Source organism: Phoenix dactylifera, chromosome 1 (assembly GCF_009389715.1).
Source record: "Phoenix dactylifera cultivar Barhee BC4 chromosome 1, palm_55x_up_171113_PBpolish2nd_filt_p, whole genome shotgun sequence".
In the NCBI taxonomy this organism is placed as follows: Eukaryota; Viridiplantae; Streptophyta; class Magnoliopsida; order Arecales; family Arecaceae; genus Phoenix; species Phoenix dactylifera.
This window is the reverse complement of record NC_052392.1, coordinates 3,603,674-3,621,460: the sequence shown is the minus strand read 5'-3', so window position 1 is coordinate 3,621,460 and position 17,787 is coordinate 3,603,674. Positions and strand designations below refer to the sequence as shown.

Genomic DNA, 17,787 nt, shown 5'->3' with positions numbered 1-17,787 from the left:
CTGTTGTTGAACGAGCTCTTCATCAAGCAGTGGAGGTTATTGAGTCGTTTAAGATGGATTCACAAATGATGGCTAGGGACATCTGGGACCCCCCTTCGCTTTCATAGCGCCTAGGTTTGTTCTTGTCTCGTGGGAGCCCCCACCTCCTGGCCATCTTAAGGTAAATTTCGATGGGAGCTTGCTCGCTAGTGGAGATTGAGTTGGTGTGACATTTGTGATCAGAGACCATAGAGCCAGATTGATTGCCGCGGGGGGATGTCGTTTCTTTTATGCCTCAACATTTGGGGCGGAGCTCAGAGCTGCATGGGAGGAGCTATCCCATACGAGACATATATTAGAGGCTGACAGGATTATTCTGGAGGGGGATTCCATTATTTTGATTGATCGCCTTCAGGCGGAGAGACAGGAGGTAGAGCACCCACTTTTGTGTAACATGCGACGGATGCTACGGAAGTGCCAGACCATCTAGGTCAGGCACGTCCTTCAGGAGGCGAACCAAGCTGCTGACTCGGTCGCCTCTTTCGCTGCTCAGCATTCTGGAGAGTTTTTTTGGACCCAGTCGTCTTTGATTCCTCTTGCTTTCTATAGTCCTCTTGATAATGATGTAGCTGGCTGTGCTCATGTGAAATTAGTTTGAGCAGCCGACTCACCGAAAAAAAAAGCGCGCACACACATCAAAACCACCCATCCTATATGCATCTATCATCAGCTTCATTTTCATGTCTCTTCTTTTGCTTTTTTTTTTTAATTTTTTTCGTGCTATGGCTGGCGTGATAGAACATATCAGTTCGTTCCTTCTGTTTAAATTTTTTTTTTTTTTATATGAGCCCAAGAGATTGTTTCATTATTCTCGTTCTAATGGTAAGTTGACTAACATGCCGTTCCCACAATCGAACACACTTTTATGCTGCTTGAATGTATTAATTTTATTTCAATAAACTAGAAAGTCAAAACTTGTATGAGAACTTTGGAAGGGAGATGGAACCAACCGCTCAGGAATCCAACATCAAAACTGGGTTTACTCCATTAGTTTAAAAGAGAAAATAGGGATCAGTGAGACATCAGCTCCAAGCACGTTGGTAATTTTATTTATTTTTTTCCTTTTTAGTCAAGTCATAACAGCTGTATCCCTGAGCACGTTGTGGGATTTCCACATTTTTTAATATATTTTTTTGGGACAACATTCTTGTGTCCACCGCCATAACAGCTGTATCCACGAGGAATTTGTTGGATTTCTATATTTTCTTAATATATTTTTCGGGTACCGTATTCTTGTGTACGCGAACCAGGCAACCAGCAGAGCCAGAAAACACGGAGGCGTGAATCGGACCGGACACTAATGCATCCGTATCTATATTTATTTTATTTAATAAATATAATATAAATATTAATATTAATTAAAATAAAAAATTTATATTAATATTTATTTTAAATATATAGGGATAAAAATCACATACTAAAATTATAGGTAAGGATACGGATATAAATTAGGTAATTAAACTTTATGATTATTACTAAGCGGATGATAAATCAAGATAATAGTACTTTATTTATTTTTTAAAAATAAAAAAATGCTATAGAAAATTAAATAGAATTACAAGTAGAACCAGATATTTGGATACGAATTACATAGTTGTTTGTTTATATTTTTTTTGTCTATAGGATATTGATATTGGTTGGAGACTTAAATTTTTATCCATATCGAGATAGTTTTGGATACGGCAATAAATCTAAACAGAGATTCAGTTTCACCCCTAGCAGTATGTCGAAGAGTTTAGAATTTCTGTGATTGCAATAGTTTGGAGGCCTCTGTTTCCATATTTTCTTGATCAAAATAATATTTTTAAAAAATTCAAACCTCCCTAGTTTAATTTAAAAATGTATTTTTGACCGGCATGCATGACGATGCCGCATTAAGGCCTTCAATAGTCCATTGAGCTTAAAAACCAGCCTCACCTCCTGCACTAAAATCAAAAAGAAAAAAGAAATACATTTGAAATTAAATAAGCGATGGACCATGCTAATCCCAATATAAGTGCTATTTCACCAAACCAAAAATAAAATAAAAAATAAAAAAAAGATAAATGACAGTTCCCACATAAAGTAAGCGCAGCCCCTTAACACTTCACATGTTATTTCATGGCATATTTGAAATAAAATAACGAAAATAGCTCTTCCATATTGCATGCCGTGTTTCGGATGAGTAGAAGGCTATTAGCGGTCATTAAATAGCTGTTTTTGTGGAGAGTGCAAGGAGTACCCTGCCCATTCCGGCTCTCCATCCTCTCATTATCTTGCACTCGGAGAAACAAAAGATGGCCATGATCGCGGATGCCTTCGTCTCCACATTGTGTGAGACACTACTAACCTATGCAAAGGAAGAGGCTGCCAAGATCTTGGGTGTGCCTGACGAAATCGAGAAGCTCCATAGGAGGCTGAGGAGGATGCAGGCCGTTCTCGCTGATGCAGAAAATAGACGCTTCAACGATGAGGCCATCAACCTTTGGCTGAACGAGCTACGAGATCTCATGTACGATGTAGATGACGTCATCGATGAATGTCGGATCGAGGGGGAGAAGCTTCTCAACTCAAACTTATCTTCATCTCGCTATGCTAAGTTGGTACGTTGTTGCTACCCTTCCATTACTTGCTTGCACAAAGTTGGATTCCGTCATGAGATTGGCAATAGAATTAGGGATCTCAACCTTAGGCTTGATGAACTTGCCAAGGACAAAGCCGACCTCCATCTTTCACCTGCTCCTCGTGATGACCCCTATAAGAGTAGAATTAGCCATAAGACATCTTCGGTACTTGTTGAACTTGATCTTATGGGAGAGAAAATTGAGGATGATACAAGGAGGCTGGTGGACCTGTTGACAAAAGAATATAAGAAAAAAATCCCAGTTTTTGCTATTGTCGGCATGGGTGGGATAGGCAAAACTACTCTTGCTCAAAAAATTTACAATGATGAGAAGCTTCGGAACAACTTCAACCAAATGCCACCAATTTGGTTGTGCGTGTCTCAAGAGTTCTCAGAGTCCGGTTTGTTGAGATCTATCATAAAACAAGCCGGAGGTAATCCTGGAGATGCTGAGGAGAAGGAAATGCTTGAACCCATGCTTAGCGAATTACTTAGGAACAAAAAAGTTTTTGTAGTCTTGGATGATGTTTGGGATGCTCAGGTATGGGATAAGCTTTTGAGAAATTCCTTGCAGAGTGGTTTGGCGGATAGTAGAATTTTGATAACAACAAGAAATATAAATATTGGTAAACAAATGGGAGCAGTACACACTCATATGGTGGATAAGTTGTCTCGAGAGGATGGTTGGTCATTAATTTGCAAGATGGTGTTTGAGGAAGGCGAGGAAGGAGAAAAGGATGTGTTAAGGGATGTTGGGATGAGAATTGTAGAAAAATGTGATGGCCTTCCCCTTGCTCTTAGGACGATTGGAGGGGTTCTTCGAACCATGGCAAAAAGGCAATCGGAATGGGAAAAGGTACTTTCTAGCTCAGCATGGTCTTTTACTAAGCTTTCGGATGGGGTGATGGGGGCTTTGTACTTGAGCTATCTACATTTACCACCTCCTCTCAAGCAGTGCTTCACTTGCCTTTCATTATTTCCTGAGGACTACCTAATTGATCATGGTGTTTTCATCAATAATTGTATTGCAGAGGGCTTTGTAACATCCGAAGACAATACGCCCTTGGAAGATGTGGGAAAAGGATATTGGAAGGAGTTGATGCAAAGAAACCTCGTACAGCGAGAGCCTACCTATAATGATCTATTAGGTTGCAGGGTGCATGATCTCCTGCGATCTCTAGCTCAGCATATAGCAGGGGATGAGTGCTTCGTCGGAGATGCACGAGCATTTGAACACAAGATCATGTCCTCCTCCTCATCATCGATAAAATTACGTCGTTTATCAATTGTAGATGAAAAATTAGAAGCCATACCGGACTTTATAATGGAACAGACATCCTTGAGGACTCTGTCATTCTTCCGCACCCCACTTATTCATGATCTTCCCAAAGATCTCTTCAAAAAGCTGAGGAATTTAAGGGTCCTAAACTTATGTGAAGCTGCCATTACCAATCTCCCAACTTTCTTGGGAGATCTTGTGCACCTTAGACGTCTTGATCTCCGTGCGACTCCAATAAGAGAGATACCAGAGAGCATAGGGAATCTTAGAAATCTCCAGTTTCTGATCCTCACGAATTGTAAATTTTTGCACAGCCTCCCTGCTGGTGTCGTGTGGTTAATCAATCTGAGGGGTCTAGATGTCCGGGGTGCACCACTTGATGGTCTGCCTGTGGGAATACGGAGACTGAAACAACTACGCACGTTTGGGGGATTTGTGGGGAATGGTAGCGAGGGCTGCAGATCTGGAGTGGGAGAAGATGACATGGAGCAGGAGCACAAGGGACATCAACACGGGAGATTCTGCACCTTGGAGGAGTTGAAATCCCTCTCCCAGCTCCAGTATTTGACAATAGAAAACTTGGAGAGGGTATCTGACGGGGCTGAAGCAAAAGCCGCTGCACTTCAAGCCAAGCCCCATCTTATCTACCTAGATTTGTTTTGCAAGCGATATAGCAGCTCTTCTGATGTGCAACAGCCTCGTGCAAGTGATTACGATGAGGAAGATATCAAGAGAATAAGGGAGGTATTCGAGGAGCTCTGCCCACCGCCATGCATGGAACGGCTTAAAATCCATGGCTACTTTGGCCGTGAGTTTCCCAGCTGGATGATGACACCTTCCTCGTCATCGCTCTGCAACCTGCGAAGGCTGGATCTGCAGGATTTTGCTCTATGCCAGCAACTTCCACTCTTGGGAATGCTACCACAACTAGATTACCTCCGAATTGAAGGTGCTTCTGCAGTCACGAGAATCGGGCCTGAATTCTTGTTGCTGGCGGGTGGTAGTGCTGGTGCAAGGGGGCAGAATGGAAGAAAAACCGACTCTTGCTTCTCCTCCTACTTCCCCAAACTAGAGAAACTTAGATTTATAAACATGACTAATTGGGAAGAATGGTGGTGGCGGTTGGACGAGGAGGACAACCAGACAATATCGTTGCTACCTTCTCTTAAGATATTGAAAATTATTGAATGTCCGAAGTTGAGGTCTCTTCCGGAGAGCCTCCTCTATCATGCCAGCGCCTTGAAGATGTTACACATTGAAGGTGCCCACAGCCTAAGAGAAATACAAAACCTCTCCTCTCTTTCAGAATTGTGCTTGACCCACAACTCGAGTTTGGAGAGAGTGTCCAACTTTCCTGGACTCAAACACCTAAACGTTTATGATTGTGAGGAGTTGAAGGTTGTGGAGGGTGTGAACGCCGTGGAGCACATACAGCTCGATGATCGAGAAGCAGAAGAGTCTCTCCCGGAGTGGTTAGTAGGTGCTGGTGAAGAACAACAACGCTTCCCTTCGCTCCAAAAGTTGACTCTCAAAAACAAAATCTGTCGCCGAGGGCTGCCTGATTGGCCTCTGATCTGATGGCACGACACCCATCTCATATTGAAGCAATCAGCAAGTACGGGTCAACGACAATCGACTGTACAAGAAAAAGGTCAGAAATGATTTCCACCTCTGTGTCTCTTTTCTTTTCTCTTTCTGTAGCTATGAATGGAAGATAATTGGCAAATAGCCCCATCAATTTATTCTTCATATTTTGCAGCTGCCTCAACAAGCCAGGGATGGATGTTATACTACTCAGCAACTGTTTGATATTCTGCATCATTCTCGTCCTTTTAGGTACATATCCTGACCTGATAGCTCCTTTTTTTGTGATACCTAATCCTCTTCGCATGTCCTTTTAAGAGATGATATCTGATACCAGTTTTTTTCTTCTTTTCTTTGCTTGGCTGCCTTCTTTTATTGAATACATAGAATCCTTGTGTGGATATTGCATGATCGACAGCTTTTTGTGCAGGACTTTGTCCTAGGGGCTGCAGTAAGAAAGAAGAAAAGCCTGGGACCGGATGGTATGCATAGCAATTCCTTACATTAATTTGCTACTGTACCACTGTTCATCTTAGTTTCACTTTGAATAATACCGTATGATAAGCAAAGATCTATCAAGTTATTTGTTTTTACACCCACCCTTCTGCTTCTGTATGATCAAGCAGGCCCAGCAGATAAGCTGAAGTCCTCGTTTCTGGAGGCTTCTTTCCAACTGCATTAGTAGCTTTCATTCTAGCAGAGTCTTGAAACAAGCAACTACCCATCAATAGTGCTAATCCAGAATACCATTCTGCATCATTCTCGTCTTTTCAGGTACATATCCTGACCTGATTACTCATTTTTTTCTGATACCTAATGCTCTTCGCATGTCCTGTCAAGAGACGACATCTGATACCAATTTTTTTCTTATTTTCTTTTCTTGGCTGCCTTCTTGTTATTGAATACGTGGAATCCTTGTGTGTGTATTGCATGATCGACAGCTTTTTGTGCAGGACTTCGACCCAGGGATTGTAGTAAGCAAGAAGAGAAGTTTGGGACCGGATGATATGCATAGCAATTCCTTACATTAATTGGGTACTGTATGACTGCTCATCTTAGCTTCACTTTGAATAATACCGTATGATAAGCAAAGATCTATCAAGTTGTTTGTTTTTACACCCACCCTTCTGCTTCTGTATGATCTAGCAGGCCCAGCAGATAAGCTGAAGTCCTTGTTTCTGGAGGCTTCTCTCCAACTGCATTAGTAGCTTTCATTCCGGCAGGGTCTTGGAACAAGCAACTACCCATCTACGGTGTTCCCAACTTCATTCTTTCACCTGCTTAGACAATGGTGTTCTCAAATTTCATTATTGTAACAGCAAAATTCTCTCATGCTAACCCAAAGATTGATTTTGATGATCACAAAATCTTGAAGTATAATTACTAATGTTTGTGTTGCAAGAAGAAAGATAATTTGTTTTGCAAGGAACATAGCAAGTTGGAAAAATACAAGAAGGCCTCAAAAACTCTTAAGAAAAGTTGGAAGAAAGCCACACTTCATTGGCCCAAGGTTCAAGTTTAAAGGATTCAAATTGGAAGAGCAAACTCGAAGAAAAATTCACAAGAACAGTCCTCGAGTCGACTCTGACACTCTAGAGTTTCAAGGAACAGTGCTCGAGTCGACTCCTACTGTTCACGAGCCGACTCCCGCAGAAAAAGACAGAGAGTTGATTTTCAGCGCTACAGTTCTCGAGTCGACTCCAGCTACAGTCGAGTCGACTCCCAGCTATAGTGCCGGGCAGACTTCTATTCACAAGTCGACTCTTACTTCAGCCGAGTCGACTCGAGCACGCTGGGAAACATAACGGCTAGTTTTTTCTCAACTCCAACGGCTCTATTTTTGTCTCTAACGGCTAGATTTTTGTTCCCACGCCATCCAAAGTCATAAAATCAAGGGGAGAGCTAAGGAAGAAGTTAAGAAAGTGGGAGAGAACACATAGGAAAGAGATTTCAAAGGAATTTCAAGAGAAACCTTCCAAAAGCACAAAAGGGCCATTTAAAGCAAAAGATAGAGAAGAAGAGCATCCGAGTGAATCCCAAAGCTTCCTCTCCAACTGTGTGCTGCCTCAGTGATCCTCTACGTCATGCGAAATCAGAAGAGGGTCAAGTAAAGAAGAAGCCGAGTTCCTTCATCTACAAAACTTTTTTGAGGGCTTCTTCTCTTTACTCTTATTTGTTTATATTTGTTATATTTGCTTGTTTTGAGAAGCTTGTATTTATTTTAAACTCCCATTCTGACATCTTGTAACTTGATTCAATCAAGGGATTGAATCAAGGGGTTAAGGGTTGTTGGTGAGCCAGTGAAAACCAACGTTGTAGGTTGTAGTTGGTAATCCAGAAAAAACCAACTAGGTTGGATTGTAAGCCCGTGAAAACAGTCGGATTGGTTCTAGTCGGTGAGCCTGTGAAAACCGACCGAGTTCGTTGTGATCTCGTGAAAAAAACAAGTTAGGTTGTGAGCTTGTAAAACAATCGGCTGTAATCTGAGGGATTATAGTGAAATTCCCAAGAGGTCTTGGGGAGTGGATGTAGGTGCTGGGTGCACCGAACCACTATATGTTTGTTGTGTTTGTGATGCTTTCTTTCATTGTTTAATTTTCTCACTTACTTACTTAGATAAATATCTAATTGAATTGCTTGCTTAACTCTTATCCGCGCATCCTTTAGTTGCAAATATATTCAAATTGTTGAATCAAGTTTCATTTAATAAAACTGCATTAAGATTCATTGTATTGAAATGCTTGCTTGGAAAAATCTAGACTAATTATTTATTGAGTCCGTTGCTTAATAGTTTTAATCTTGATCAGATTAGAATCAAACTGTTGCTAAGTTTAAATTCTACTGTGCATCCATACAACTTAGCTTAATTAATTGAGAAGTTTAGAAGTAGTTGAAAAGTTTTTAAAAGACCCAATTCACCCTCCTCTTGAGCTGTATCTACTGGGCAACATCTCAATTCCTTCAAGCATTCCAAAGATTTTTCTAAAGCAAATTAGTACTCGAAAACATGAGATCATGTTTGTCTATGTAACAAAAATGTGATACAGTAAACATGTATGTCTATGATCTATTGAAAAAGTTCTTTTGATGCATCTATCAATGTGACCATATGAAAACCGTTAGACCCGATAATTGGGCTGTTATTCATTTGATGATGATCCTATTTTTATGATGGATTCTGTGCCTGGCGATGCCAAATTCCGCGGGTTAGGCCAGGTTAAATGTAGTCTCGTACTTACTCCAAGTTACTATAATCCATGCTTAATCTAGCTCATACCCAATTCTACATTTTGTCGCCCAAGATCGGCATGATGAATGAAAAGTGAGCTCAGGACATCGATCCTGGTCTTTGAAACTCCTTGTTTTAGTAACCGATCAAAGATATGTAATCATCGATATCTATTGGATGCCTAATCAAGATAATTTTGCAAGCTTTTCTTATAGATAATAGATATAAAAGACTAGCGAGGAAACAAGAATCCAAAAAAAAAAAAAATCTTAACCTCAGGAAGGGCTTGGAGTGCTCTCTTCTCCTCTTCTTCAATATCATAGCTACTTCCCCTCCCTTCTTATCATGTAAATCCATGAGGTGTCCCTTGTACTCTTGAAAGAAAAAAACCTTCATATTTGTATCTCATCAATATTTGTTGAAGAATACAACACTCAAAGAATCATGGGACCCTTGGGTGTCATAGCCTTCTTGCATTTGCCATGGCCAAGCAAGCATCATAACTCTGCAAATTCTGCATGTTGGAGGAATAGTACTGATTGTGGACGGACAAGATGACCTGCCATCTGGCCCTTTTTATATGATTCAAATGTGTACGCAGAGTGGGTGAAGATGGAATGCATTAGTGAACTATATCCTACAACTCCGATGTTCCATATGAAAAGAGTAAAATTAGGATGACTAACACCTGAATTCTAATTTTTAAAATTTGAATTAACTGGAAGTGTGGCATCTCAATTTGAATTTTAAAATTTGAATTGTATGGGAGTATAGCCAAAAAAGTTAGCCATGCACATGTCCATATCGTGCATCGCATAGCCAACCAAATTGCACGAGAGCCTGCATGCATGGTCATCAGTCGAAAACCTATAAAGCCCAAAATCCAAATAGACTTTGAATTATTGGGCTTCATTAAGTCCCATCATAGAAAGAGATTTCACAATATTGGCAGTATCTTCATCTCAACCATATATCAAGCCATGTATTAAGGATCCATGATTCTAGAAATTTTAAATTTTGAATTTCGAATTTTTAAATTCTGAATTTTAAATTTCGAATAGCATAAATTTATGATTGATCATTTGTTATTTTTTTTTTGTTTGGATCGTCCTAGTTGTAATCTCTTGTACATTCTCAACTATAAACATACATGATGACTACCTCATGAGGTAGGTAGAAAAGTTCTCCATAATATTTTTTTTCCCTATATTCTTCTCTCCTACACATATGTTTGGAGCAAAAGCTGTGGCACTTCTCGCCAACATACACGTTGAATACTAAAGTCTGCATTTCACACTACCAAGTGACTGCAACGTGCAGCCTTGAAGATATTACAAAGAGGATGAGATTAAGAAAATCAGGTCTTCGATGAGCTTTGTGTGTCGCCTTCCGTATAATTTCTTGGTATCCATTGCTACTTCGGGCAGAAATCTACCCTTTATCATGCTGAAGATCTTAGCATCAGAGTTGTGCAATGTCAAAGGCATGCATTATTAGATAAAAACAATTTTTTAGCCAAGCATGTGGTTGGATGACCATCATCCTAGAGATTATCCTTTCTTCCCTGACTTTGTTTGAATAATAAATGCAATATATCATATGGGTTTACTACAATAAAAAGGATCTATAGTAGCGGCCAAATGGTGGCAAAAAACATAGAAAACTATTGGCAATTGGTAAACCATGGCAACTAGTAGCACCGCTAAATGTTATTACCGTGGTTTAGGCGACTGTTGTCGTATTTATTTGCAGCTTTGTAGTTTCACGTTATATTTGTCAATTTTAGGTGGAACCTTGCTTTAAGTGCGGCTCACCCCATAATGCCACTCTTCACCGGCTGATGGAAAATAGAGATGCTCCAAGCTGAAAGGTAATTAGTTCTTAATCAAAACCTTATGTGCAAAGAAGAATGTAATTTTTTCACCAAAAAAAAAAGAAGAATGTAATTGCTTACAACAAAGCATTATGGACTGTTTGATTTATAAGACCAGCAGCTTGAGTGTTTCAGCGAGCAGACATCTTACTTCTCAGGAAGTGATTTTGCATCTGAGTTTACTGGTTAAAATTGGTCCAAGAAACACGTACTCGGTTCTTTTAATTTATTCTCAAAATTAAAAGTTGGTGATAATCCTCATTCTCTTTGCTGCTATGATATGGGTATGCTGGAAAGAGAGGAACGCTAGAACTTTTCTTAACAAGCAAGGTTCGACTGCTTTATGGTCAGCCCTGTGTTATCAGAGACAGATGCCGTAACAAGGTTAATTCAGATGGTCCCTGAGCTACTAGCGGATGATTAAAAGTCTTATAATGTCAACAGAGCACCCTTCTTTTCAAGGAGAGTCCCACATTAAGTGGCCTGCCTGTGCAACACTCTGTCAACTTGTTGCTCCAAAGTCGGAAAGTTTCAGATAACCTGCTGGAGAAATGGCTGAAACTTTGAAGTCTTACAGCCGTCACTTTTTTCAGGTGCTGTCTTCTACCTACTGTCTTCTTAATTCAATCTAATTATTTCCTCTATTCTCATTGTATGGTCAAAATGTTTCTCTGTTGCTGTCTTTGTTTCAGCTTGTGTTCTTTGTTGCTCTGTTGGAAAGCTAAAGTTGTTCAAACAGTGGGGGAAGGGGCTCTGATTTTATCTGAATGTAAAAGGCTCTAAGAAAAAGCCGAGCATCTTATTTTATCTCTTTCTTCCTACTCTTGTTTAGTTGCATCCTAACGGTACCTTATGGAGTACTCTGAGTAGCCATAAAGTTTTGTAGCTATCTTGACCAACTTGTTTCCCATTCGTGCATGGGCTTGGACCGAGATTGCACCATATTTGACTTCTTGATTCCTTTCTCTCGTATGGATCAAGGCGAAAGGATTAGTTCATAATGCATGACCAATTTATCAAAATCTTTTTATTACCTAAATTTTAGGTAATGATGGGATCTATGTTTCTAAAATCTTTTTTTATGGACAATAGATGTAAAAGACTAGCAAGAAAACAAGAATCAAAAAAAAAAAAAAAAAAATCTTAACCTCTCGAAGGCCTTCAAGTGCTCTCTTCTCCTCTTCTTCATATCATGTACATCTAGGAGGTGTGCTTATTTGTGTCTCATCAATATTTGTTGAAGATTTACAACACTTGAAGAATTGTGGATCCCTTGGGTGTCCTTGGTAGATCCCCCACATCATAAAACTTGCCTTCTTGCATTTGCCATGACCGAGCAAGCATCATAACTCTGTAAATTCTGCATGTCGAAGAAATAGCATTGATTGTGGATGGACAAGATGACTCGCCATCTGGCCTTTTTTATGGGATTCAAATATCTAAGTAAAGTGGATGAAGACGGAATGCACTAGTGGATGCCCCGCGCCTGGACACGGGGTCTGGAAGTGCTACTGGTCGGCTGGTAGCCTGGGTGGTGCCAGGTGTGACGTACTCACACGGGGTACTCGTGCCAGGGCCCAGTGGGGTAACTGAGCCGGGGCCACGGGTGGGGAGGGTATGAGTAAAATATGGCTGGGGTCTGGTGAGCTGGGCCTATACCAAACGGTCATTCTGCCCGCATCGAACATGCTCCTGGCGGGGTGGGGGCCCAGTGTGAGGCTGCTACGCGGGGTGGGCTTGCCCTTCCCCCCTCTTCCCCTTTTTTTTCATCAAAAAAAAAAAAAAAAAAAAAAAAAAACTATATCCTACAAATCCAACATCACATATGAAAGAGTAAAATCACGACAGACTAACATATGAATTATTAGAATCCCATAAAAAGATATTTATTTATATATATAATAAAAAGGAGAGAGAAAGCTCACCCCTCTCTAAACTCAGAAAAATTAGAAGAAAAATTGCAGAAAAAATCAACTCTTTCTTAATTATTTCTGGAAGTCATGTAAAAACAAAAAAAAATTTCTACATATTTTCAAAGTAAATTGAATTATTAGTGGGACTTAATTTTTACATTAAATTATATAAAAAAGGGAAAAGTCCAACTTATATACTTGTAAAAAAAGGGAAAAATTTTTTGGGACTCCTTTATATGGAATTTTTTATTACCAATAGGAAGGACTCCTATTTCCAAAAGAAAAAAATACGAGGACTTTTCCTATATCGATTTTTTTTAATCCATTTTTTTTTTTTTGGACTCCTATTATGTGGATTTTTTTAATCCATTTTATCTGATTTTTTCTATGATTTTTTTTCAATTTTTCCTAAATTTTGGAGAGGGCTCCAACATTTTCTCTCCTTTCTATTTAATAGGTATAGAGATGAAAGTTTAGATTCTTTGGATGAATGCGTGGACACGATATGCTCAAATCCTATGAGATAAATGACGAGCATATTTGGCATGATAGATATTAGATAAAGATAGATTTGAAGCTCAAATTAAGCATGTGGGCAAGTGCAAGAAGATGGGAGGTGTTAATGAACAATATCTTGTTGGATTCAGTTATGAGAACTAGGTGCATGAGGACCAGATCTATGAGATCATTAACTAGATTAATTGGGAGGATTGGCATTGCAAAAAGAAAGAAATCGTTGTCAAGTCTATGTGCACGTACACATGATCAATCGAATGGGAACATGCATGAACTGATGAATAAATCTTAAATGTTGATATGAGAGACTGGATGACAACCATAGTGGAGATCTGAGTTGGTTTTTTCAGCCCAAATTCTGAACATTGATCCCACCTACTTGCTCTTGGTAGTTGGGTCTGGGTCAAATTTCAAGTTTTAGGTCGGGCATGTTGGGTTGAATCAAGAGAGACTGGTTTTGCTAGCCTTATGTTTATCCTCATTTGAGGGCTATTTGACTAAAAACTTGACCTAGTTCTACATTAATTCAATTTAGATAAAGTCATTAAAAATCCAAATTTTCCAACCTTTTCCTTTTCAATTTTTAGTATTTTTCAAGATTTTGCAAGGCAAAAAAGATGTCCAAAAAATAACATAAAATTCGTGCAAGACTTCTGCAGAGATTTTGAAGCAGTGAAAATATAGAAAACTACTAGTGAGATGCTATTCCAGATCTTATAGAAATTATATGTAAATACTATAGTAAATAAGACATGCAAAAACTAGCAAATCCAGATTCTTTCTTAAATTGTTGGAAAAATTAGTTGCTAATATTTGCAAATAATTTAGAAGGGAAATAAGAAAGACATACAAGGAATTGAAGCATATAGAAGCACTATCCTGAGAACGAATTTTGCCCCCTCAAGCAGGTACGTGACAATATTGTCCTCAAAGGACGATGAACCTGGCTTAGCCAAAAGCCTCCTTTCATGATCATGATCGCATGTAGGTATGGCCCAAAAGGAAGCACAAGGTACAACGAACCCAGCTCAACTCAAAGCCTCTTGTTATAAACATGATTGCATGGTGATGTGGCCTAAAAGGTTCTTTCAGTCGCATTAGAAGTGTTGCTGGAAACTGGACCCGGGGGCGACCGGTCCACTGAGAAGGAGGAGCTCCGGCGAGAACTGGCGGGCGGCGATCCGTCGGCGAGCAGCGTCCTCCGTGGAGGGCCTGCAGAAAAGCCGGTGGCCGGGGTTCCGGCGCCGGCCCTCCGATGCCTAAGTCAGAGGGGGCAAGTGTATCAAAGGAGAGAGAATATGTGTCCAGAGCTTCCGCCTCCAGCCCCTTCTAAGGTGGGAGGGTTTTCCTTTTATAGAGGGGTACTGGATTACCTGTGATGTGATGGGGCGGAGCTGCCATATGATTGAGCATGTCATATGAATTAATGCACGATCGTGTGAATTATTGCCTTGCCGTAGGAGATCAGGTCGGAGCCAAGGAGCTGTCACGGCTGATTCGGACGTAGCCGAGCAGATTTGCCGTGGAGGGCTTGAAATCCGTAGATAGCAGGAGCCATGCACATTAGTTGTTGAGCAAACCGGAGGTCTGCAGAGACCGTGCGCATTAATTATTGAGTAAGCCGGAGGCCTGCAGAGACCATGCGCATTAATTGTCGGCGGCGGTGGCAGGGGATGGTCTCTGGGCGAGCTGCAGAAAGATGTGACCGCGGCGGGTGGATGGTGAGGTCGGGCTTCCGAGGTCGAGAGCTCCCAGGTCGGGTACCCGGTTGGGTGTTTCGAGGTCGAGCGCCGAGGTCGGGCGCTCGGTCGGGCGTCCGAGGTCGGGAGCCTGGTCGGGCGTCCGTGGTAGGGTGCTTCCGATCACGTGCTGGCGATATGCTCACGTGCTTTGGGGGGGATTTGTATTTTCCCAACACTACCCCCCGACTTCCGAGTTCGGGCTGCTCGCGAGCTCGGACGTGGGAAGTAGTTGCTATTATTGCAGTGGTGGGGGCCAGGGAGATTTAAATTGTACCGACGCTCCGCGCGCTTCGGGGTGCTTTTAATGAGAGGAGAGGGGGCGACGCCCTTTCATCCTTCGAGGTCGCCTCGTGTAGTGGGCTCATGATGGGGCTCCGAGATGCGACGGGATGCCGCCTCGATTCTGTACTCGAGGCACCAGCCCAGAATAAATGCGCTGCTTCGGTTTTCGAGGCCGACATGTAGTGCAATCTGGACGGAAGGCGGAATCCAGCCCTGCCGATCTGGGCCGTTGGAAGGGTCTATATAAACCCTTCAATCTGGCCCTAAAAAGGTCTTGCTTGGCTGCTTCCCTCTTTTCCGCCATTTCTATTCTCCTGTTCTTCTTTCTCAGTCGTAACAGAGCCTCCCCGGTGGTGCCCCAGAGCGATTCTCGGCGATCCCCCTCGTAGGTCACCTCCCCACATTAGCAAGGGGGTTTTCTCTCTTCTTCTTCTTCTTCTTCTTCTTCTTCTTCTTTTGTTGTTTTTCTTCCTTCCAAAATGGGTTTTGGTTCGAGTGAGGTCGGGTCCAGTTTGTCGGGGGAGGAACTGGAGTTGGTCCGCACCCGGTTCTTTTTCCGGCCCGGGTTTCATCTCGAAACTGCGGGGCCGGAGGACAGGGTGACGCGTCCTCCCCCAGGTCGGATCGGAGTGCATGTCGAGACACTCTGGGCCGGCCTGCGGTTCTCCCTCCATGAGTTCGCGATCGACTTGCTGGTGGAGTACCAACTCGTCTCAGCACAGTTCGCTCCGAACTCGTGGAGGACTATTGTCGGGTTTTTGTTCCTTTGCCTTGCGCATGGGATCCCGACTTTGGTGAGCGTCTTCCGCCGATGTTTCTTATTGAAGACAAAGCCGGCGGACGGGGAGTGGCTATACTTCGCCTTTTGGGGCGGTATGTCACTTTTCCGAGGTGCCCCTTCCTCTATCCATGAGTAGAAGGGGAGATTTTTCTTTCTTGCGTCCGAGGTGTCGTGGGGATTCGACCCGAGGTGGGGACATCCCCGGCTGAAGGCCCTCAACAGGCTCTCCGAGCTCACGGCGGACGAGCAGAGGGTTTTTGATGCTCTGCGAGGCCTCGGGAAGGACATCAGCCTGACCGACCTCCTAAGAGAGGAGGCCTTGGTGAATGTCGGCCTGAGTTCGGCGCGCCCCGAGGGTAAGAGCAGTCGTATTGCTTTGCTTTCCGTCTTATCTTGTTTCTTCCTTTCCTTGCTTGGAGTTTTTCTTTTCTTTGTTTCAGATATTACTCACATGCCGACCAGCAACACATCTCTTTTCTCTCGTCTAAAGAGGAGGGCAGCCGAGGCTAGTGCGGCTCTTCCCGAGCCCCGAAAGAAGGCCAGGCCGGATGCTACTTCCGGCCCTACCGAGGTGAGGGGCTCCGGGGCCGGAACATCGGGGTCTGCCCGGGAGAGGGCCACAGCCGCCGAGCATACGAGCTCGGGTTTTGGGGGGGCGTCGGACTCGGCGGCATGTCCCGCCCCCATCTCTCAACGAGCGGGGCGGCCTATCATTCATCTGCGGTGCTCGGGGCCCGAGCCGAGCAGGGGCCCCGAGGTCCCGAGCGCATCCCGCCTCGTTGCTACGAGCTCGGGCGGGCCGAGTTCTCCGGGGGTCGGAGGACATTCTGGAAGGGAGTCGGCCAACTCCGAGTCCCCGATCCGCGAGGGTAGCTCGGCCTTCCGGGACGTCGATGTCGCGCGTGCAGTATTCCGCCGCGCGATGCTCCCGGCCGACCGGGCCGAGTTCAGAACCCTCGGGCTCGAGGAGATTGTCGATCAGACATACCGCAATACTGTTCGGGTAAGTTGCCTTCTCATTTTATTTTTTAGCTATCGGTATTCTCTTCATTTTTACTTATCGTTATTTCTCCTGCAGCATGTCCACGAAATCGATACTCTGGTATTCATTGCCTCGGAATGCCAGAACGAGTCTCGGCGATTCCAAAGACAACTGGAGTCAGCCGAGAAGAGGCTTGCGGAGTCGGAGGCCGCGTTGGCGGAAGCCATCACACGGAGGGAGGCCACCGAGGTCGGGCGGTGAGCGATCGTCGACAAGCTCGAGGAGGAGAGGGCCGTGCATACTCTGGCGAGATCGGAGCTGCGCGCCTCCGAGGCGCGTCTTGCTGAGGCTCGCTCTGAAGCCGCCGGCCATAAGTATGAGGGCGGAGTTCTCCGCCTGAAGATCGAGCAGCTCGAGGCCCGAGAAAAGAGGGCGCTTGAGCGAGCCGAGAATGTCGTGGAGCTCTTCAAAGAGTCGGAAGAGTTCCACGACATGCTAGAGGAGGAGACCGTGGACGGGTTCCTCCGGAGCTTCGAAAATTTTCGGAGGCAGATGGTGCGATACTGCCCCCAACTCGATCTTTCGGGGATCCATCCAAAATCAGGGTTTGATGACCCAAAGATTGATTTAAAGATTGATTTTGATGATCACAAAACCTTGAAGTATAAATACTAATGTTTGTGTTGCAAGAAGAAAGATAATTTGTTTTGCAAGGAACATAGCAAGTTGGAAAAATACAAAAAGGCCTCAAAAGCTCTCAAAAAAAGTTGGAAGAAAGCTACAATTTATTGGCCCAAGTTTCAAGTTCAAAGGATTTAAGTTGGAGGAGCAAATTTAAAGAAAGATTCAAAAGAATAGTCCTCGAGTCGACTCCTAGAAGTTCAGAGTCGACTCTGGCACTCTGGAGTTTCAAGGAACAGTGCTCGAGTCGACTCCGGAACTTTACGAGTCGACTCCGACTGAGA

At 43.0% G+C, this 17,787-nt stretch overlaps 1 protein-coding gene across 1 annotated transcript; it reads left to right on the top strand.

The window, feature by feature from the left end:
• Nucleotides 1–2,115: 2,115 nt before the first annotated feature.
• Nucleotides 2,116–6,036, top strand: LOC103721030 (putative disease resistance protein RGA3). The gene is made up of 2 exons (XM_039124182.1): nt 2,116–5,571; nt 5,680–6,036. The coding sequence occupies exon 1, from the start codon at nt 2,316–2,318 to the stop codon at nt 5,496–5,498; it is 3,183 nt and encodes a 1,060-aa protein (XP_038980110.1). The 5' UTR covers nt 2,116–2,315; the 3' UTR covers nt 5,499–5,571; nt 5,680–6,036.
• The last annotated feature ends 11,751 nt before the right edge of the window (nt 6,037–17,787 follow it).

Coding starts and splice junctions, on each gene's coding strand:
- LOC103721030 (XM_039124182.1), top strand. CDS start 2,316: ATGGCCATGATCGCGGATGCCTTCGTCTCCACATTGTGTGAGACACTA.